General features: G+C 38.9%; 1 protein-coding gene across 2 annotated transcripts in view; it reads right to left on the bottom strand.

The window, feature by feature from the left end:
* SERAC1 (serine active site containing 1) overlaps window positions 1–17,155 on the bottom strand; it is a 28,180-nt gene that overhangs the window by 2,612 nt on the left and 8,413 nt on the right. For both annotated transcript variants that reach the window (XM_063308059.1, XM_063308070.1), the window contains exons 4-15: window positions 16,789–16,925; window positions 16,217–16,306; window positions 14,990–15,121; window positions 12,693–12,814; window positions 10,884–11,012; window positions 9,864–9,977; window positions 8,575–8,737; window positions 7,700–7,850; window positions 6,084–6,225; window positions 4,583–4,683; window positions 3,122–3,219; window positions 1,284–1,466 (exon numbers count right to left, since the gene is read on the bottom strand). In XM_063308059.1, coding sequence (XP_063164129.1) covers window positions 1,284–1,466; window positions 3,122–3,219; window positions 4,583–4,683; window positions 6,084–6,225; window positions 7,700–7,850; window positions 8,575–8,737; window positions 9,864–9,977; window positions 10,884–11,012; window positions 12,693–12,814; window positions 14,990–15,121; window positions 16,217–16,306; window positions 16,789–16,925 — 1,562 coding nt within the window. The remainder of the gene's footprint in view (window positions 1–1,283; window positions 1,467–3,121; window positions 3,220–4,582; window positions 4,684–6,083; window positions 6,226–7,699; window positions 7,851–8,574; window positions 8,738–9,863; window positions 9,978–10,883; window positions 11,013–12,692; window positions 12,815–14,989; window positions 15,122–16,216; window positions 16,307–16,788; window positions 16,926–17,155) is intronic.

Raw genomic sequence — 17,155 nt, 5'->3', positions numbered from 1 at the left:
TAAATTGGGGTGGGCGGGTGGAGGAGGACCATAACAGGTATGGTGGTATGAAATGAATATACTTCAGCTAAGTTTGAATTGAGGATATGTCTGAATTTAACTATAATTCCCTTTTGCTTTCTCATTTAATAATCTGTTTCATACAGATTCTGGGAGCACATACTTATGATACCTCAAGGCCTTCCTGAACTGGCAAGTCCTAAAAGTGATGCTATGGGACTCTCTTGGAGGCTTTGATACTGGCCTCACTGCTCTTATTTCATCCCCAATACTGTTTTATATTTACATGAAGCACAGATTTGGAGTTTAATATAATCAGAACATGGACATCATCCAACTTTGTCTCCCTCTTACTATATGGAGACTACAGAGGTTCTGAATGGTGCCTGGAGCAATACTCATGGATTGAAATTCAAGCAGTGACTCATGGATTGAAATTCAAGCAGTGCTGGATAGGGTAGAAATCATCTTGAAAATACAGTTTCATAATTTGGATTCTTCTGATGTCTAGTTTTTAACTACAGTTTCACATAAATTGGTACAGTATTTATGCACTTAACTCCTGTCATACATACAAGTCTAACCTTGTGATACACACTTCATATTACAGACCTGGCTGTTTCATCACATTTATGTTAAAAGAGTTTGGGTGTTGTCATCATGCAACCTCCTTATTGAGATAGCTGCAGCAGCTTCAAGTTTATTTCTGGGTGAAGGATATTAGAAGGAACACTTCCTTCTGTATAAATCTTCCATTACCGAGATTTTTGACAGAGACCTTAAGCTATGTTTCATTATCACAGAAGACCACTTAGTTGGGATCAGGATCAAAGGGTTTTCACTTCTCACTGGAGCTTCTTTTCACTTGTTGATTCAAATCTGTTTTGAATCTTTTGAATCACCTTAACAAAGCTTAGAGAGTTTAGTCTACTGGTAAAGATACTGGGCTGAAAACAGGGACCCTGAGTTTTGTCCTGCCTTAGGCACAAAAGCCAGCTGGATGACTTTGAGCCAATCACTCCATCTCAGCCCTAGGAAGAAGGCAATGGCAAGCAACTTCCAAAAATATTGCCTAGAAAACTGCATTTCCACTTCCATTCAGCTTCATTCAAAGGCGTAAATAATAATGAGGCTCAGTGTTACTTTGATAGGTGTAAATGATTTGGTTTTATTGTTAATATATATAGATGCACACACACACTCAAACACAGACCTAAAGAAAAGGCCATGTTTTAAATAAACACATTCCAGAACTAGATAAAAATTACCCCAAAGAAACATACCTTTGCTGAGCTCTTTAACTTCCACAGAAGGAAAGAGCAGAAATCGAATATTTACTGAATATTCAGCCAACCGGGAGCCGTGATGAGGAACACTATAAAATACAATTCCCTGTGTGCTGTTTACTATGGAAGCCATTTCAGGGTCTGTAGAAGCATCCAACAGCATTTTCTTGACTAGAAGACCTGAAAAGAAATGCATTTATGAAATAGGACCAATGTAGGACTGTGATGCTTATACAGAGATACAAGACAGAAAATCACTCAACTCATGAAGGGCATTCTGGTTTGTTTTCTTTACAGAAAAGGAGGGTCAGCCAATCTTTGCTCCCCTGGAGCAAAAACTTTCTATAACCCCCAGACCACCTCTATCAAGTGCAGGAGATACCAAGTTGATCATTCGCCCAGTCTGGTTGTATGTACATGGGGACATGACATAATATCTGCATGTCTCTGCTCTGAGAGCTTCAGGGAAGGTGCACTGTACGTACAATTGTGACAGCTTCTCTACAGCCCTTCCTGCAAACTGCTGAGTGCCAGGGCCTGGATAACTCCTAAAGTGAATGCACTGCATATAGTCCTCTAAAGTGCAACGGTCCATGGGTTTGAATCCTGGTAGAGGGTTTGAACACCACTGAAAATCACTCATAGAGTAAGATCTGGCTCCCCACATCTGATGAGTCCCAACAGGATGAACTGTTCATACTATGCCTCTTGGTAGTCAATGTAAGCAGTCACATTAAAAAATAACATAACTCTGTCTTCCGAATCCTTCAGGAATTTCCCTGCTTGCCTGTCAGATAAACAGATGTGAAAGTGCAGAAACAGACTGAGGGGGTGGGGGTACTTTCGGTTACATCTAGAAAGCCCATTGAGAGTGTGGGGCTAATATGACATTTCAGATAGAACCATTCCAAGTCAGTGCATGTGAAACCTTAGCTTTTCCATTCATTTTTCAGATGTGGTAGCTTACAGGAAGAACAAGAGTTTGCTGGATGGCGACCTCATGTTTTGACAGATATACAGTGGATGCATCCTGCACGAGACGAAATAGCCAAGGCCCAGAACTTGAAACGTCAATACTCAGAAGAGTGGAAACAAAAACACTGAAAGAGCCATAGGGAGAAACCACTTCTAAGAGTTGCCTCTATTCCCAGTGAAATGGATGCGGGAACAAGCAGAGGTTATAAAGAGGTAACCAAATGGGTAAGGTAGCCCTAGTTTCCAGATATTGTTTCCCAGAAAAGATAGAGTGTTTAAGGACACATAAATCTAATTTATCATTGTTTTCATACCCCCCGAATATTTCAGCAGACACTTTGGAAACTGTAAGCAAGGGCTTAGAGGAGATGAGTATTCAAAAGATGCTTATCATTTTGTTATGCTCGCAAAGGAAATCTAGCAACATGAAGGGACTAGGTTGTGTTGGCAGTGCAGTTAGGAAATAAAAGAGTGGCAAAACCTAAAGGAAGCTGGGCTCATTGAAGTTTGAATACAAACATGCTAAAGAGGGAGATAGCAACGCTCAATAGCATCCTACCCTATCAGTGAGGAAGAGGGTGATCTCTAGGGATAAAAATCAGAATTTTCAGTAAAGAGCTACTGGAAATCCACAAACAGCACATTAAAAATTCATGACAGACTGAAAATACTCCACACTTAGAAACATACCCCCATGCTAATATTGTAAATCCACATGGGGATTGTCTTCTATGGTGGCTCAAGTGAATCCTATGAACGTTGCCTTCAAATGGAACCAACATATTATATTTACAGGGCTAAAATGCTTGAAATAAATGAATAGTTCATTTTAAAGTTGATACAGAATACAATGGATTTACCACCCATGCTATGTGACAGCCATATGAGAGGCCTGTCTCCAATACCAGCAGCTCTTAGTTTCTCGAGAAGCTCAGTACTTCGATATGCAAGAGATTCTCTGCAGGTGAGACAGCAAAGAAAGTAAGAGATGCAAATACAGCAAGGCAGCATATCCTGAAGAATCATGGTATTTCTCAGCAGCTTTACTCAAGATTCCTTAAACTCAGCTTGTGCCCCATACAGTAGGCTATTTTTCCCCAAAGCACCCAACTATGTGAAAACGTTGGAATGTTTTAGGGCAGCAGTTCCAAAACTTTTCTCTTAGGTGGATCAGTACATGATTACTGAAAGCTTTAGAACAGTTTCCCAACCTTGGCAACTTTAAGTTTGTGGTCTTCAACTTTTAGAATACTTAGCAATGGCCAGGCTGGCTGGGAATTCTGGCAGCTGAAATCCAAAAACCTTAAAGTTACCAAGGTTGGGAAGTGCTGCTTTAGAAGATCACCACAAAAACCAGGTGTCAACATACTTGACCTCCCAAATATATATTGTGGGAATTAATTAATCTAATTAAAAACATAAACAATTACTATGGGATCACTAAATCTCACAAGGTTTAAACATAAACAGATTTGGGGTGAGAATGCCAAAATCTGATGAAATTTTATGCAAGAATATCAAAAACGTTAGAGATTCAGTGATCTTGCAAGGTTTTGGCTACACAAAATGTTTTATTTAAGTCAAATTCAGCTTAAAACAATGGTTAGCATCCAGGTAACCAGATCAATATGCCATATCTCACATGACCTGTATATATCTTAGAGCGTGTCTTTGGGTATGCACTGGGGTTTTTGGTTGATATGTAAAATAGAATATTTAAAAGCCATGTCACAAACATGGAAATTAATGCATTCCAATGTATGTACTTATTGTAAACAGCTATTTAATATCCCTTCAGATTAGTAAGGATATCAAAGAAACTCTATTCCAAAGACTGAATTAACTCAGCAGCTATTATCCAAGTCAAATCTCCTTTTTGGGGAGAGGGTAGCAATTTTTGTAGCATGCAATCACATTAACTGGGACAAAAATCACTAATTTGGGAATATCAAGCCTCCTCGCATTTTCTTCAAGAAGCAACTACTATCCTATGAATGATTGCATTAGGAGAATACTGACAAGGGTTTGACTAGCTTATTATAGGAATTCTCCCAAATGTGGTTTATTCAACTTACTGTAGTTACACAAATCATGGCTTAATACAATGAATGAATCCAGCTAAAATGTTTTAAGACTGATCTTGATCAATTCTGGCAAGGCTCCTTTAGAGTTTACAGAATAGGATCAATCCGTTATTTTAATCAAATGCTCACAACGTAATAAATACCATAAGTATCATATTCACTGATGTCTAATATATACAAGATGATCTGTGAAGAAACAAAACACAGTTTAAAGTTTCTACTCCCCCCATTCCTTACTTGTAGCTCTGTACAGGACATTTCGTTTTCCAGTCACTAAGGTGGGTATCATATTCCACAGATATAATTCTAAGTGATGGGCAGTCAGATGCTAACCAAGTCTAGATTTAGAACACATAAAAGCAAGACAGAAAACAATTGAATTCAGGTAAGTATTTAGGTTTCCGGTATTGCAATGAAGACCAGCAACATATTTTCAAGCGAGACAAGTGAATCAGAGGAGTAAACTGGTTAGAGGGCATATAATTTTGTAATTGAAGCTCACCCGAAGTAACTTGCTAGTGGTGTCTATTGCCTTAATTTCCGCAACCCAGTATTAGTCTTATAAACCAAAAATTGCACCTTAAATCAATAAATATAGGGCCAAAGTTTGTATTTGATTCTTCTAGGAGACAATGTTACTAGCATTCTGACTGGTTGATCTCTACTGATTAATCAAAGCCTCTTCATTTGAATTTGTTAGCAAGCTTCAGAACATACTTTAGAAAAGATCAGACAGTCAGTTATGACTTGTTACTCATCTAACCGCAGCATAACACAGAAATCCAGGAAGTGATAACTTTTCTGGGAACCGATATAGGAAAAGGAAAAAGCAATCTGTTTCATCAGGAGAGAATCTTGATGTAGATGTATAGAAGCAAACAGCAAAAGCCTGTTGTACTGCTGATTACATGGGTGCCTCTGAATAAACAGCTGTTCACATGAATGCTACTGTTATTTATGCATAACAGAGCATAATGTCGACCCCATATCGAGTTTTTATAGTTATGGTTTAGTCTAGTTTTATAGTTTACGGTTCTTTTTAGTGCAGGCTTTCATGTTTTTAACATGAAAACCAAGAGTCTTTGGGTGTGGGCAACCATAATCAAATAATAATAATTCTTATTATATATTAATAATAATAAAAATAATGGAATAATTCTTAGGTCCTTGGTTAGGACTTGAATTATTAAGTTTCCACCAGCCTTAGACTGTGAATCCTACAGTTAGACCCACACATATTACCCGCTCTTCCTCCTCCTCCTCCTCACCATCATCCAGTATCTTCATGAGGGAAGTTATTCATTAGCCAGAACCTGCCACAAAGACATAATGTCCACATTCCCACTCTCCCATTTCTTTATTGTCCAGAGCAAACTTCCTGTTGCTAAATCTAACTCTAACTCACCATATATCTGTGATAATCGTGAAGTATAGTATAGTTCATCAGGATTCATGCTTGGGCCATAAATTTTATTTTAATCACTCTGTACCACTATTTTTTTCCAAGCAGGGAGAAAGCATTTTTATCCCTACAAGCAAACTTGGAAGGTAGTTTAGAAAGGAAATCAGGGGAATTTCAGGATACAGAAGGGGTTTGCACACAGATATCTCTGGTCCATGTGGAACACCCAATTTAAATTAAACTTTAAGTGCAGATAATGAAATACAATTATTTTTTCTCTCTGTTTTGCTTTCTTCACTAAGTAGCAAAAATCTGACGGTAGTTAATGATTCTTACTTTTGGCCAACATTCACTGTAGTCATCTTCTGCATCCATGTCTTTCTCGTCTGCAGAGTGCTCAAGATCCTGTTGCCTCCATGTTTTAAATGCTGCTCCCAAAAGGCCATGAACAAAAAGGACATCAGCTTTAATGGGCTCACTGGTAGTGGAGAGAAGTCATAAAGAAGAATACATATTAACAGGAGTACCTAGGCCAGCATGCTGGTTAGGAATTCTGGGAATTGTAGTCCATACATCTTAAAAGTTCCAAAAGTTGAAAAACAGTGATCTAGGCAAAAAACTGTCAAATAAATACATGAAATTCTATCCTATCCCCACTTAAATTACTAGTAATGGTAGAAACCAAAACTGATGGATTTTTTTTCTATTACAGCCTAGATTCTCGGCCAAAGTGAGGAACGAAATCTCCTCACACCCAAGCAGAGGTGACATCACTTAGCAGGGGAACATCTCTCCTCCTTGAACTAAACTCTATCCCTTCATCTTATGAGATGTAGTGATCCATTCGAAAGCTCCTTCCAAAACCTCAGATTTACTTTCTTTTCTCCTCTGCTCTTTTTTCAAGCTTTTTCTGCAGGCCCCTTTAGCGCCTCTTAGACACTGGGCTTCTTACTATCTATTGTCTGGAACTATTTTGTGCCCCTCTAGCCTTAGCAAGGTGTTAATCTTAGCTAAATTGACATTCCCTTCCCTCGGTAACTAAATTTCAAAGGCTGAACTGCCACAGTTACAAGACTATATAGATTAGTCTGGTCACAACATACTGTTGTCATTAAGGCTTAAGCATTACACAGTACCTATTACCACCCTAACGGTAGGGCACAATATTAGACTACAGGTAGTCCTTGTTTAGCGACTACAATTAGGACCAGCAATTTGGTCATTAGGCAACTCAGTCATTAAGCAAAGTGGTCACTAAGTGAAATTGTGACTGTGCTTATGATCTGACTTCAGCTTTCCCTTGCTTTACAGACCTGTGAAGGTCATAAATGCAAGGATTGGTTGTAAAGTTATTTTTTCATCACCGTTGTAAATGTGAATGGCCACTGTCCGAGGCAGTTGCTAAACGAGGACTGCCTGTGGTTTATTTATAATGCTTGCCCCGAAGCAAAAATAAAGCCAAAGTAATTTACATATACTGACAAACACCTAAAGTTAATGGGATTAATGCAAAAGGTATTACCCTACTTTTAAATTACTTTTAAAGATATTTTCAATTATTTGATCCATGTTTTGCATACCAACTGGTCATAACACCAGGTAAAATTGAAAAGACTTGCTGCCTAAAACTCACAGCCAGGCAATGTTGAAAATCTGACTCAGTTTATGGCAGTTTCCTACATCTTTTCCTCCCACTCAGAATACAGCAGGGGGAAACACAGGAAGAAAACCTTCTCTCTGCACAAACAGACCCTAAGGCCAAACTGTGAATCTGCTGGAATACAGGGTTACAGCATCATTTAATTATTCCTTAGTCAGTCTCTTACAGTCTCTGGATGTGTGAATCAACTCCACTGGAAAGCTCTGGTTATATCAGCAGATCAAATCATGCTAAACTGTTGTTTAGTGAGTTACAAAATAGGCTTATTGTGAACAACACAAAGCTTGCTTACTTGGCTCGATGTTGTGGGTGTAAAATGTATACACCATCTGGATACTTCTCTTGCACCATTTCTCTGTCCAGATTAGCCAAGGCTCTTGCAGCATGGGAGGATTCCATGACACGTGGAGACTTCATCATAGCTGCTAGTACAGAAACCCATCCTGGCATTGAATAAAATGAACCATATGTATCATTGACTGTTACCTACTCATACTTTATTAACTAAGGCATTCTTAAATAAGTAATAAATATGTAGAGAAGTAATATATACATACACTGCTTTTCACCACATTTTCTCTGGCAATTCCCTGCAAACTTATTACTTGTTAGCAACTGGAAGTCTAAAACTTTAACTTCTCATGTTCATGTTTGAGGATACAGTGTAAGACTGATTATAACCAATAATTCATGCAGCTAAATCAAGACAGACAGACAGATGATAGATGGTTGATAGTTAACCACACCATGCCACCCTGTGGGTAGAATGCATATTGTCTGCTCAAACATTCTGCTACCAAAAACCCTCCAGAAATGAACAGTCATCCTGTCAGGAAAATCTTTGTTTTAATCATTCATCAATTTGATTCATTAGTTCATTCCATTTTAGAGAGGAATCCTGAACAGAGAAATGTACTGCTTCACAAACTGCAGAAGAAGAAGAAATTCCTGGATCATTTCCTTTTCCCCAAATATGAATTCAATATACACCCTTGTTTATTGATAATATAAACAGTAAGAAAATATATTTGACTAACTGTATAAATAATTAAATCCCACCCCTAAAGTATTGATTTCCCAAACCCTGTAACTCTTAGGAAGAAAAACCACCAGACCTCATATTTTAATCATTCATTTCCAATTAACAACCAATACATTTGCTATTACCTGCACGTGTTATAGATGCATGAAGACGCTCATCTAGAGCCATATTTCCAATTATGTGAATGATGCTTCTTTGTATCTTGGGAGAATCTCTACGAAGGTGATACAATTTCTGCAAGAGTTGAAGTCCCTTGTTTGATTCAATTTTATCACAATGGCTAGGAATCTGAAATGATACAGAAATTGCAGTAATGAGCTGCACTTTGACAATATGCAAACCAAGTGTAAAATTATATCATGCACTAAGAGTCTTGTGGATTCAGAGCTTCCCCAGAAATTGATGGAAAATAATACTGCCATGTGATTTGGGGACAGGTCTGGTTGGCTTTTGATGGCAATGGCAGTTCAGCAGAACCCACTGCCTGAAATGGCAAGACTGACTGCTGCTTCTGACTCCTGCTGACACCTCGCCCACTATCTCCCTCACTAAAGGGAGGCAGCAGGCTTGGAATGGGAGGGGGAATACTTATACCTGGGGATGGCTAAGTGATTTTGAGGGGCCTGTTACTCTCACGGGCTGATTAAAATCTTCTGCCACTTAGATTTTATTATATTTTTATTTTATTGTATTGTTGTATTGGAATGGTTTTAAATCTTAACTTCATTTTATTGTAAACTGCCCAGAGTCCCCCATGAGGCAGAGATGGGCAGTGAATAAATTTACAAATAAATAATAAATAAATAAATACCTTCCTCTGAGTCCTCAGAACAAGTTATTGCGGGGAGAGAGAATACACTGACGTGCTATGAAATGACATCCAAATTGGAAAGATCAGGAATTCCCAGTTTTGTTGCTTTTTGGGGGGTGGGAAAATTAAAGAAAATTAAAACTGACTTGCGAATGACTGCCTACCTTAATTAACTACAATAAGCATAGGCAGTCCTAATTTCTCATAACATGACTAGGTAGAATAGTCTTTACCAATTTACCATGTTTCTTGGGTTTTAACAAGGCCTGAGCAGGGATCTTCTCATGACTTCTACCCTGGGTCTGAGAGCGCTGCAATTCACTGAGTTCAGCTGTTTACAAAGTGACAGCAAGTGTGGGTAGAGGGAGCGAATCACTAAAATCAGTTGGTTTGATTAAAAGGACCATTTATTTTAACAAGACAATGTTTCTTTCATCTGTTTTAAAATGAAAATCATATACTATTATTATGAAAAAATATGAATCATTTTCTAACTCATTGACCACACTGTCAGCTTGTTTGCACTGTTGAGATCCGACGAGGGCTCCAGATCCACTGGCTCAGAAACCCTGGGATGGAGACTTGGGGTTTCTGCTACATTACCTTGGAATGCTCCACTAAAGCCTGCAGACAGAAAAGTTCCACGGTCTTTGCAGGAATGGTACTAAGACTTTCACAATATGGAAGCCCATTACCTCCAAAACACCATAAGCCTCCCTGGAAGGAAAACAAGTTGGAAATTAATTCCAAAACAGTAGAGTGAACATTGTTAAAAGTTTGTTTACAGCAATGTTTCTGTAACGATGTGTAGGGTTTTACATTTTTAAAAAAATTAAGCATAAAGAGTAGAGTGTACTCTAATGGATCAAAAAAAACAGAAGACCATGACTCAGTTTCCAGGAAAGATGCTGCAACTTAATATTCTTTGTAGCTACAACTATTTTAAAAATACGGACCAGCAAGATAGAGGCACCACCATCACAACAGCCATTGGAGAGTTCTTGCTACCATAATTACGTTCCAGGCAGCAGTTAAATTACTCAAGAAGGATATGAAATTTTAATTTTTTTTAAAGGAAAATTTTGTTATTCTGGAGGCAAAAAAAATTCTAGTAAGTAAATTCCAGTAAGAATTTTAGTTTGCATTATCAGTCAACTCAAGGAAATGATATAACTCTACCATGTAATCAGCTTGAAACAAGCAAATATTTATTAGCATCTTCTCACTCCTGCTAGTTCAGACCAATCCTCTAAATTAGGAACTTTTTGGCAGACAGAATAGTGGTTGAACTGATCTTCACTTTACTTGAAAAGCAAGCACCAATAAAAGCCAAAGTGTAAAATTATGGTATCCAATATTTCATTTTCCACCTTCATCTTTACTCTGAGACGATATCACTTTTTATATTGGGCATTTAATTGATTTATTTATTGGCTTTATAGGCCACCAAATCAAAAGACCCAAGTCAGTGTACAAAGTTAAGATATTGTAAACAAGCAAAATAAAATCAAAACCACAAATACAATGCGTTAGGGAGGAAATACACGAATACACACAAATAGAATACCAATCCTTGGTGCCCAGTTAATTGGAATGTTGAACTCCTAGGCTTTAAAGACATACCTTTTGGGCAGCTATGGTCTGGCTGCTTTCTCTTAAAGCTAAAGAGGTAAAATACTGTACACACTGGTCAAGATCTGTTTGAGGTAAAGCTGCCAGCAGCAGTCGAATTTCATCTTCTAAGCAACAAGCCTGAAAGATGAAATTACAAACATTCCTGTCACTGTATCTTGTTGTTGAATGACTCACAACAGAAAGCTAGGATTTGTTAGTGTTTTTCTGGCATGAGCCAGCATGAAATTTAGTCTATAAAGTTCCAGATTAGGAATGCAATCTTTTTCTATTGAGACCATATTCCTTCAGAGAAAATCTGATTAGGGAAGTATGCCTAAAGTGGCAGGGCTGAAACCAGAGGAGGATATAGACATAAATTATCTTCCTGACAACCACCTAGCAAACTGTCTATCTACTTACCTATTTCTGTCTCTTTTTCTCAAACAGCAGGCTCTTGGGAAATATGAAGGATAATTCATATAGCAAACTGAGCTGCTTGCCTGAAATGGGTATTTGAAATTAACTGAGAACTACATAATATCATAGATGGGATGGGCAGCATGAGGCCCTCAGCACCATGAAGTTCTGCCGCCAACATTCAGTGGCAAAATGGCCAAGTTTCAGTGGCACAATCTCGGGCCACTTTTGGCTGTTTTAGGCTAGGGCTGTGCCACACTTTGGAATCAGTTCAAAAGAGGTACTTTGGAAAGCAGCTGCAGCCACAAACAGGAACCGGGTTTGTATTTCCACTTGTTCCAGAGTATCTCTTTGGAATCAAATCCAAAGTATGTCACAGCCCTATTTTAGAGGGTTTTAAGAATGAGAATGGCAATGTTTGCCTCCCAGAGTCTTTAATCCTTCCAAATATCAATGTCTTCCATTCCCAGGGATGGGAATGACAGCAGTTTGCTTCCTTCGGTCCTCTCATTGCAATTCCCATTCTTATACTCCACAAGGACAAGTCTGGGGATTTAAGGGCATGACTTGTACTACTGTGCCTCACAAAGGACTCTTCCTCCTCAACAATTGACCTCCCCTGCCAATGACACCCCTGGGCTCTTCCTCACAGCCATGTTCATGAGCTTTCCTCCCATCCTTGGGTCAGGAGGAAACTGTATCGACATACTGTAAATTGCACTGCTCCCACAATATGCCTCTATCACACATCACCAAGGAGGCCAGGCAGGGTTGCCGCCTTGAAACAAACTAGTGCAGGGCAGTGTCAGGACAGCAATTGATGGGTGTCTTATTCTTCTTTCCCCTCCCATCCAGCATCAGCTACTGGTGGAAAAACCACCCCCCAATTGCTCTCCTGAACATGGGGCAGTGGGGGCTAGAGATTGCCTTGACTGTTACCATTTACTGTGTACTTCTGACAGGACTATTGGTCTCCCAGGAGATTGATATTCTATGAAATGATTTCACAGATGCTGCCACCTAGAGGGCACCCAGATTACTGGGAGACTGGTAATCCTGTCAAAGAGATAGAAAATATATATACTTAGGTAAAATAACCTAACAGCCTGAGTGACTGGCACTCAGAGGCTGATTTGAGACACAGAGCAGAGAAACCCAAATCAGAAGAGGGCCCTCAGGGTTATTGTGCCTGTGGAACTTTCTTGTCTTTCTCCCACGAGTCCTTTTTGGTCAGGCAAAGACCCTCTTCTCTTAGCATCTGATTGGGGAATGTCTGTCCATATGGACGTCCACTGGCAATTACATTATGCTACCTACCTTGGTTAACTCCCAGGCATTAACTTCAAGTACCTACTGAAAGAAACTGCTAGATAAAGGTTATCTAGGTCTTACTATACATACATCCTTTGGTTTCAGTAAAAGATGAGGAGGCAGGAAAAATCGCAGATCAACATCTTTACTTCGAGCTAAAGCAACAGCAGTTCTCTGGTCGCTTGTTTGGGCAACTGTCCTGTACTGATAATCTGTACTAAAACAAATATAAAGTTAGGATTTCCACTAATCCGAAATATATTTTCATAAAAGCTATATAAACAAGCAGTATGTTTTTGCAATTAAAAATGCAATGGGGATATGCTGTCTAGTTGGAAGGGACTACATACCTACAGATGGCAAAAATAAGCAAATTCCCAATTTCGCAGAACAAGGACAGCGGGGGCAGGGGGAAACCAGCTGTAACACAGTTAATAAAACTGTAACACCTGCAGTTTGTATTATAAAACAAAAGTTGCCAGTTGAATTTCAGACTCATGTGGACAGCAGTAGCATTCTTAAAGCACTGGATTCCAATAGGCAGGTTTTGTTTTCTTTTTCTACTGTAGCTAAGTTCGGTATTTGGGCCACAATCTGGACTATCATCAAGCACCTAAACAAATGGCAGAAATCCCCCATTACTTTTCTTACTTTTGTTTACATTTGTGGCTATATAAGCTGAGGGAATGCATGACCAAAAGGCCCAGGGGCTACCCCAATCTCCTTCTAGAGGATTAACTTTGCGGGCTAACTCTATTCACTTCTTATGGCCTTAAAAGCAGGCTTTCAGGACTCTTGAAGGCATTTGCAATCCAGTATTTTAATTTCTTAAAAGTGGAATTTTGAGGCAATCATTGAAAATATACTAAAAAAAAACATTAAAGACTGCCAATTTAAGGTGGATTGCATCAACAGTTTCATTTTATTTATGATTTTAAAAGTCAGGAGACAGAAAAATGTCAGGAAACAGAAAAGAAGACTGACTGTTCTGTTACATGTACAATCCTTTAAATACATGCATGAAAGTAGGTTCCGCTGAACTGAATAGAACTAACTTCCCAGTAAGCATGCATAGGGTTGCCATCTACAGTGATAAAGTGTAGCGAATGAGGGAATTCTGAGGGAATTTCATCTAGTAGGGCCACAAAAAAGGGCCTTCACCATGATGGCTCTCTCCCTACGGAACATCATTCCCCCGGAGATTAGATTGGCCCCCACCTTGATGCTTTTCTGAAAGGCCCTAAAGACATGGTTCTGTCAGCGGGCCTGGGGACCCCAGACTGTGATGGAGCCAATCAAGTGGTTAATTGGAGTGTGTTGTAGCCACCACGGGGGGATGGGGGGTTGACGGGTTTTTTAATTTTAATTTTGTAAGCTGCCCAGAGTCACTGCGTGTGAGTTGGGTGACCATATAAATTTGTTTAATTAATTGATAGATAGATAGATAGATAGATAGATAGATAGATAGATAGATAGATAGATAGATAGATAGATAGATAAACAGAGAGCCGGTTTGGTCTAGTGGTTAAGGCTTCGGGCTAGAAACCAGGAGACTGAGAGTTCTAGTCCCGCCTTGAGCGTGAAAGCCGGCTGGGTGACCTTGGGCCAGTCACTCTCTCTCAGCCCAACTCACCTCACAGGGTTGTTGCTGGGGGGGAAATAAGAGGAGGAAGGATTAGGTACGTTCACCGCCTTGAGTTATTTATAAAAATAATAAAGGCGGGATACAAAACAAACAAACAAATAAATAAATAAAGTGGATCCCACAGAATCATCAGGTTGGGAGGAACTTTGGAGGTCTCCTAGTCCAACCCGCTGCCCAGTGTGGGAATCCTCGTACCATTCTGGACAAATGGCTGTCCAGTCTTTCCTTGAAAACCTCCAGTGATGGAGCACCCACAACACCAGGAGACAGGCTGCCCCACTGCTTAATTGCTCTCACAGTTAGGAAATTCTACCTGAGTTCAAGGGTGGATCTCTCACTGTAAAATTTCCAGCCATTGGTTCTTGCTGAAGTAGGTGTCAGAAGTGAAAGGATTATTGTTTTAAAATAACTGTGAATTTCCAGTTACTACCAAGTGTTAGCCCACACCCTAGTCCAAATTGGATGTTGCTAAGAATGTCAGAGTAAAAAGCTACATAAAAATAAATTTGATCAAGAAAGCTAACAAAGGAACCAACAGCTTGATGGTCCTATCCACTGAGAGGTTCTCCAATACAAGTTCCATTAAAATGAATGGGTTTTTATACTGTTCCTATTTAGTCTGTGGGGCTTTCATAAGAAAGGTTTCTGATAGATTGTCCATTGGCTATTCTTTTTACAGTACTGTGTAAGAGATAATAGCCAACTGCAAGAATTCTACAGCTATCTTAATAGATACTATTACCATGCCAGTAACGATTGGAGGCCAATTCCTGCACAGCTTGTAATCGGACCATTTTATCTTTTGATTGACTTCTTTTCACAAGCAGCCACAAGGCATAATCACGCTCTTCTGCATCAAGTGTACTGAAGCGTTCTTTACCAAACATAAAACAGGATAAGATTGTTATAGTTACTGTATTCCCATCTTCCTATTATCAGCAATAACTAAAGATAGTATTTTTTTAGAGCAACATTTTAAAGCATGCTATTTCCTGGATCCACAATTAGGTGACAACACTTAATTGACCTTGGCTAATCCAAAAAGCTAAGCAGAATTGGATCTGGTAAACTCTTGGATGAAACACCTCCAGAGAGTACTAGAGCTACAGGCAAGACTGGATTTAAAAAAAACAACACCTCCTAGAATAAGGCAATGGCAAACAACTTTGGTGAAGTTGTCAAGAAAACTATACATCGATACCAAGTTTGACTTGAAGGAGATTTTTCTTAATATAAATGATTGATGACTCAATTGAACAGAGTGCTCTGAATTTGGGAACAGAAGTTTAGTGGCCATACCCAATGAATAGGACTTGACGCTGCACAAAGACTGTAAAACAAGAATATACATGGAACTACATTTAAGTATTTGAAAGTCATTTTTGCATCCCAACGGGAACACTCTGGGTCCCAGAGTAGGAAGCAGTCATTTAGGCCCTCACATTAACACCTGTTCAGTACAGGAATCCAAATTAAAACTTCCTTGCCAGATGGCAGTCAAGTCTCCGCTTGAATGCATCCAGTGAAGCACATTACTTTGCTGAATAATTGGCTCCACTGTTCAATTGCTCCTGCTATTGCACTGATTTCAAGCCTAAATCTCTGAACTGAACACTTACAATATATTTGATAAAAAGGCAATTGGCTTAAGGATAATAAAACATTTAGGCATACCGAGCATCTTCAGAGGCAATTCCAAAAATTAAGTCACTGTTCCAGATAACACATTTGGCTTCTTAGCCAGATCATGGCAGCTCTGCACCTTAGTTATATACATGACAGGCAGAAATTTATTGATTTCTCAATATGCAGAAACAGTATTGGGTGGGGGGGATGGGAAAAGCTATGTCTGCTTAGTTTCTGCAGGGTATGGAACTGTTAAAGGCATAGAGCTTCTGCTATTAAAAAATGACAGTTTTAGATTACAGCAAGTTGGGAATTACAGTCCTAAAGCTTTTACCAAACCTACCATCAAAGGGCTTTCGGAAGATTCGAGCATTCATTTCTAGAATTTTCCTGGCTGCTCTGTGAAGCTTCTTTCTCACTTGATATATAACTCCTACAAAAGCAACAGAGATTTTGTTTTGGTCAAATAATCAGTCCTCCAAGGTAGACCCGAACAGGAAATCTATTCCACAGGAAAACTAGAACTATATTTTATTGAGATAGGCTATAGCAGTGTTTCTCAATCTTGGCAACTTTAAGCAGTGTGGACTTCAATTCCCAGAACTCCCCATCCAGCCAAGAGAATATATTTCTCTTCTATTGAATTTCTAGTAGAAGAGAAAATGAGAAAATGAGAAAAAGATGAGAATGAGAAAAAATGATAAAAAATATTCTTATGAGGAAAAAAAAAGAGAAAATCTATTAAATTTCTAATAGAAGAGAATATAAGTAAATTTCTTCCATAATCTCCATAGTGCAATGTTCTTCGTTAAGCATCAGGATGAACATACTACTGTTCTAGTTCTTCTTTAGTATATCCTATATTCAAGCTGTGTTTCTAAATCCTACTTCCAGCAACAACCTGGTGTTTCTTACCTTGGTAGTCACTTTGATCTAAAGAAACTGTTCGTAAGTAGATGTAGGATTTCAGTTTTTCTTGTTGCACCACTTGGGTATCAAAAGAGAATAATTTCCTTAAAGTCAGAACTTCGTAAGTAGCAAAGATACAGCCACTTAAAAAAAAAGAAGACAGATATCTGTGTAAGCAGTGAAGTTCAAATTCAAAGCTGATCTCAGTTAGGTGGAAAGTGAACCCATCTCTATGTACAGTTTTCTTAATTTTTAACTTCTGGTCCAAGCCTGGCAATTCTTGTCCATGGTTTTATCAGCTCAAGGACTAGTATTCCTTACCCCACTTTTGGTACTGAGTACTGCATAAGCTGCCTTGAACTCCTGATGAAAA

The sequence above is a fragment of the Candoia aspera genome, chromosome 1, assembly GCF_035149785.1.
Source record: "Candoia aspera isolate rCanAsp1 chromosome 1, rCanAsp1.hap2, whole genome shotgun sequence".
Classification (NCBI taxonomy): Eukaryota; Metazoa; Chordata; class Lepidosauria; order Squamata; family Boidae; genus Candoia; species Candoia aspera.
Note: the sequence above shows the minus strand (reverse complement) of the source record. Positions and strands in the feature narration are given on the sequence as shown.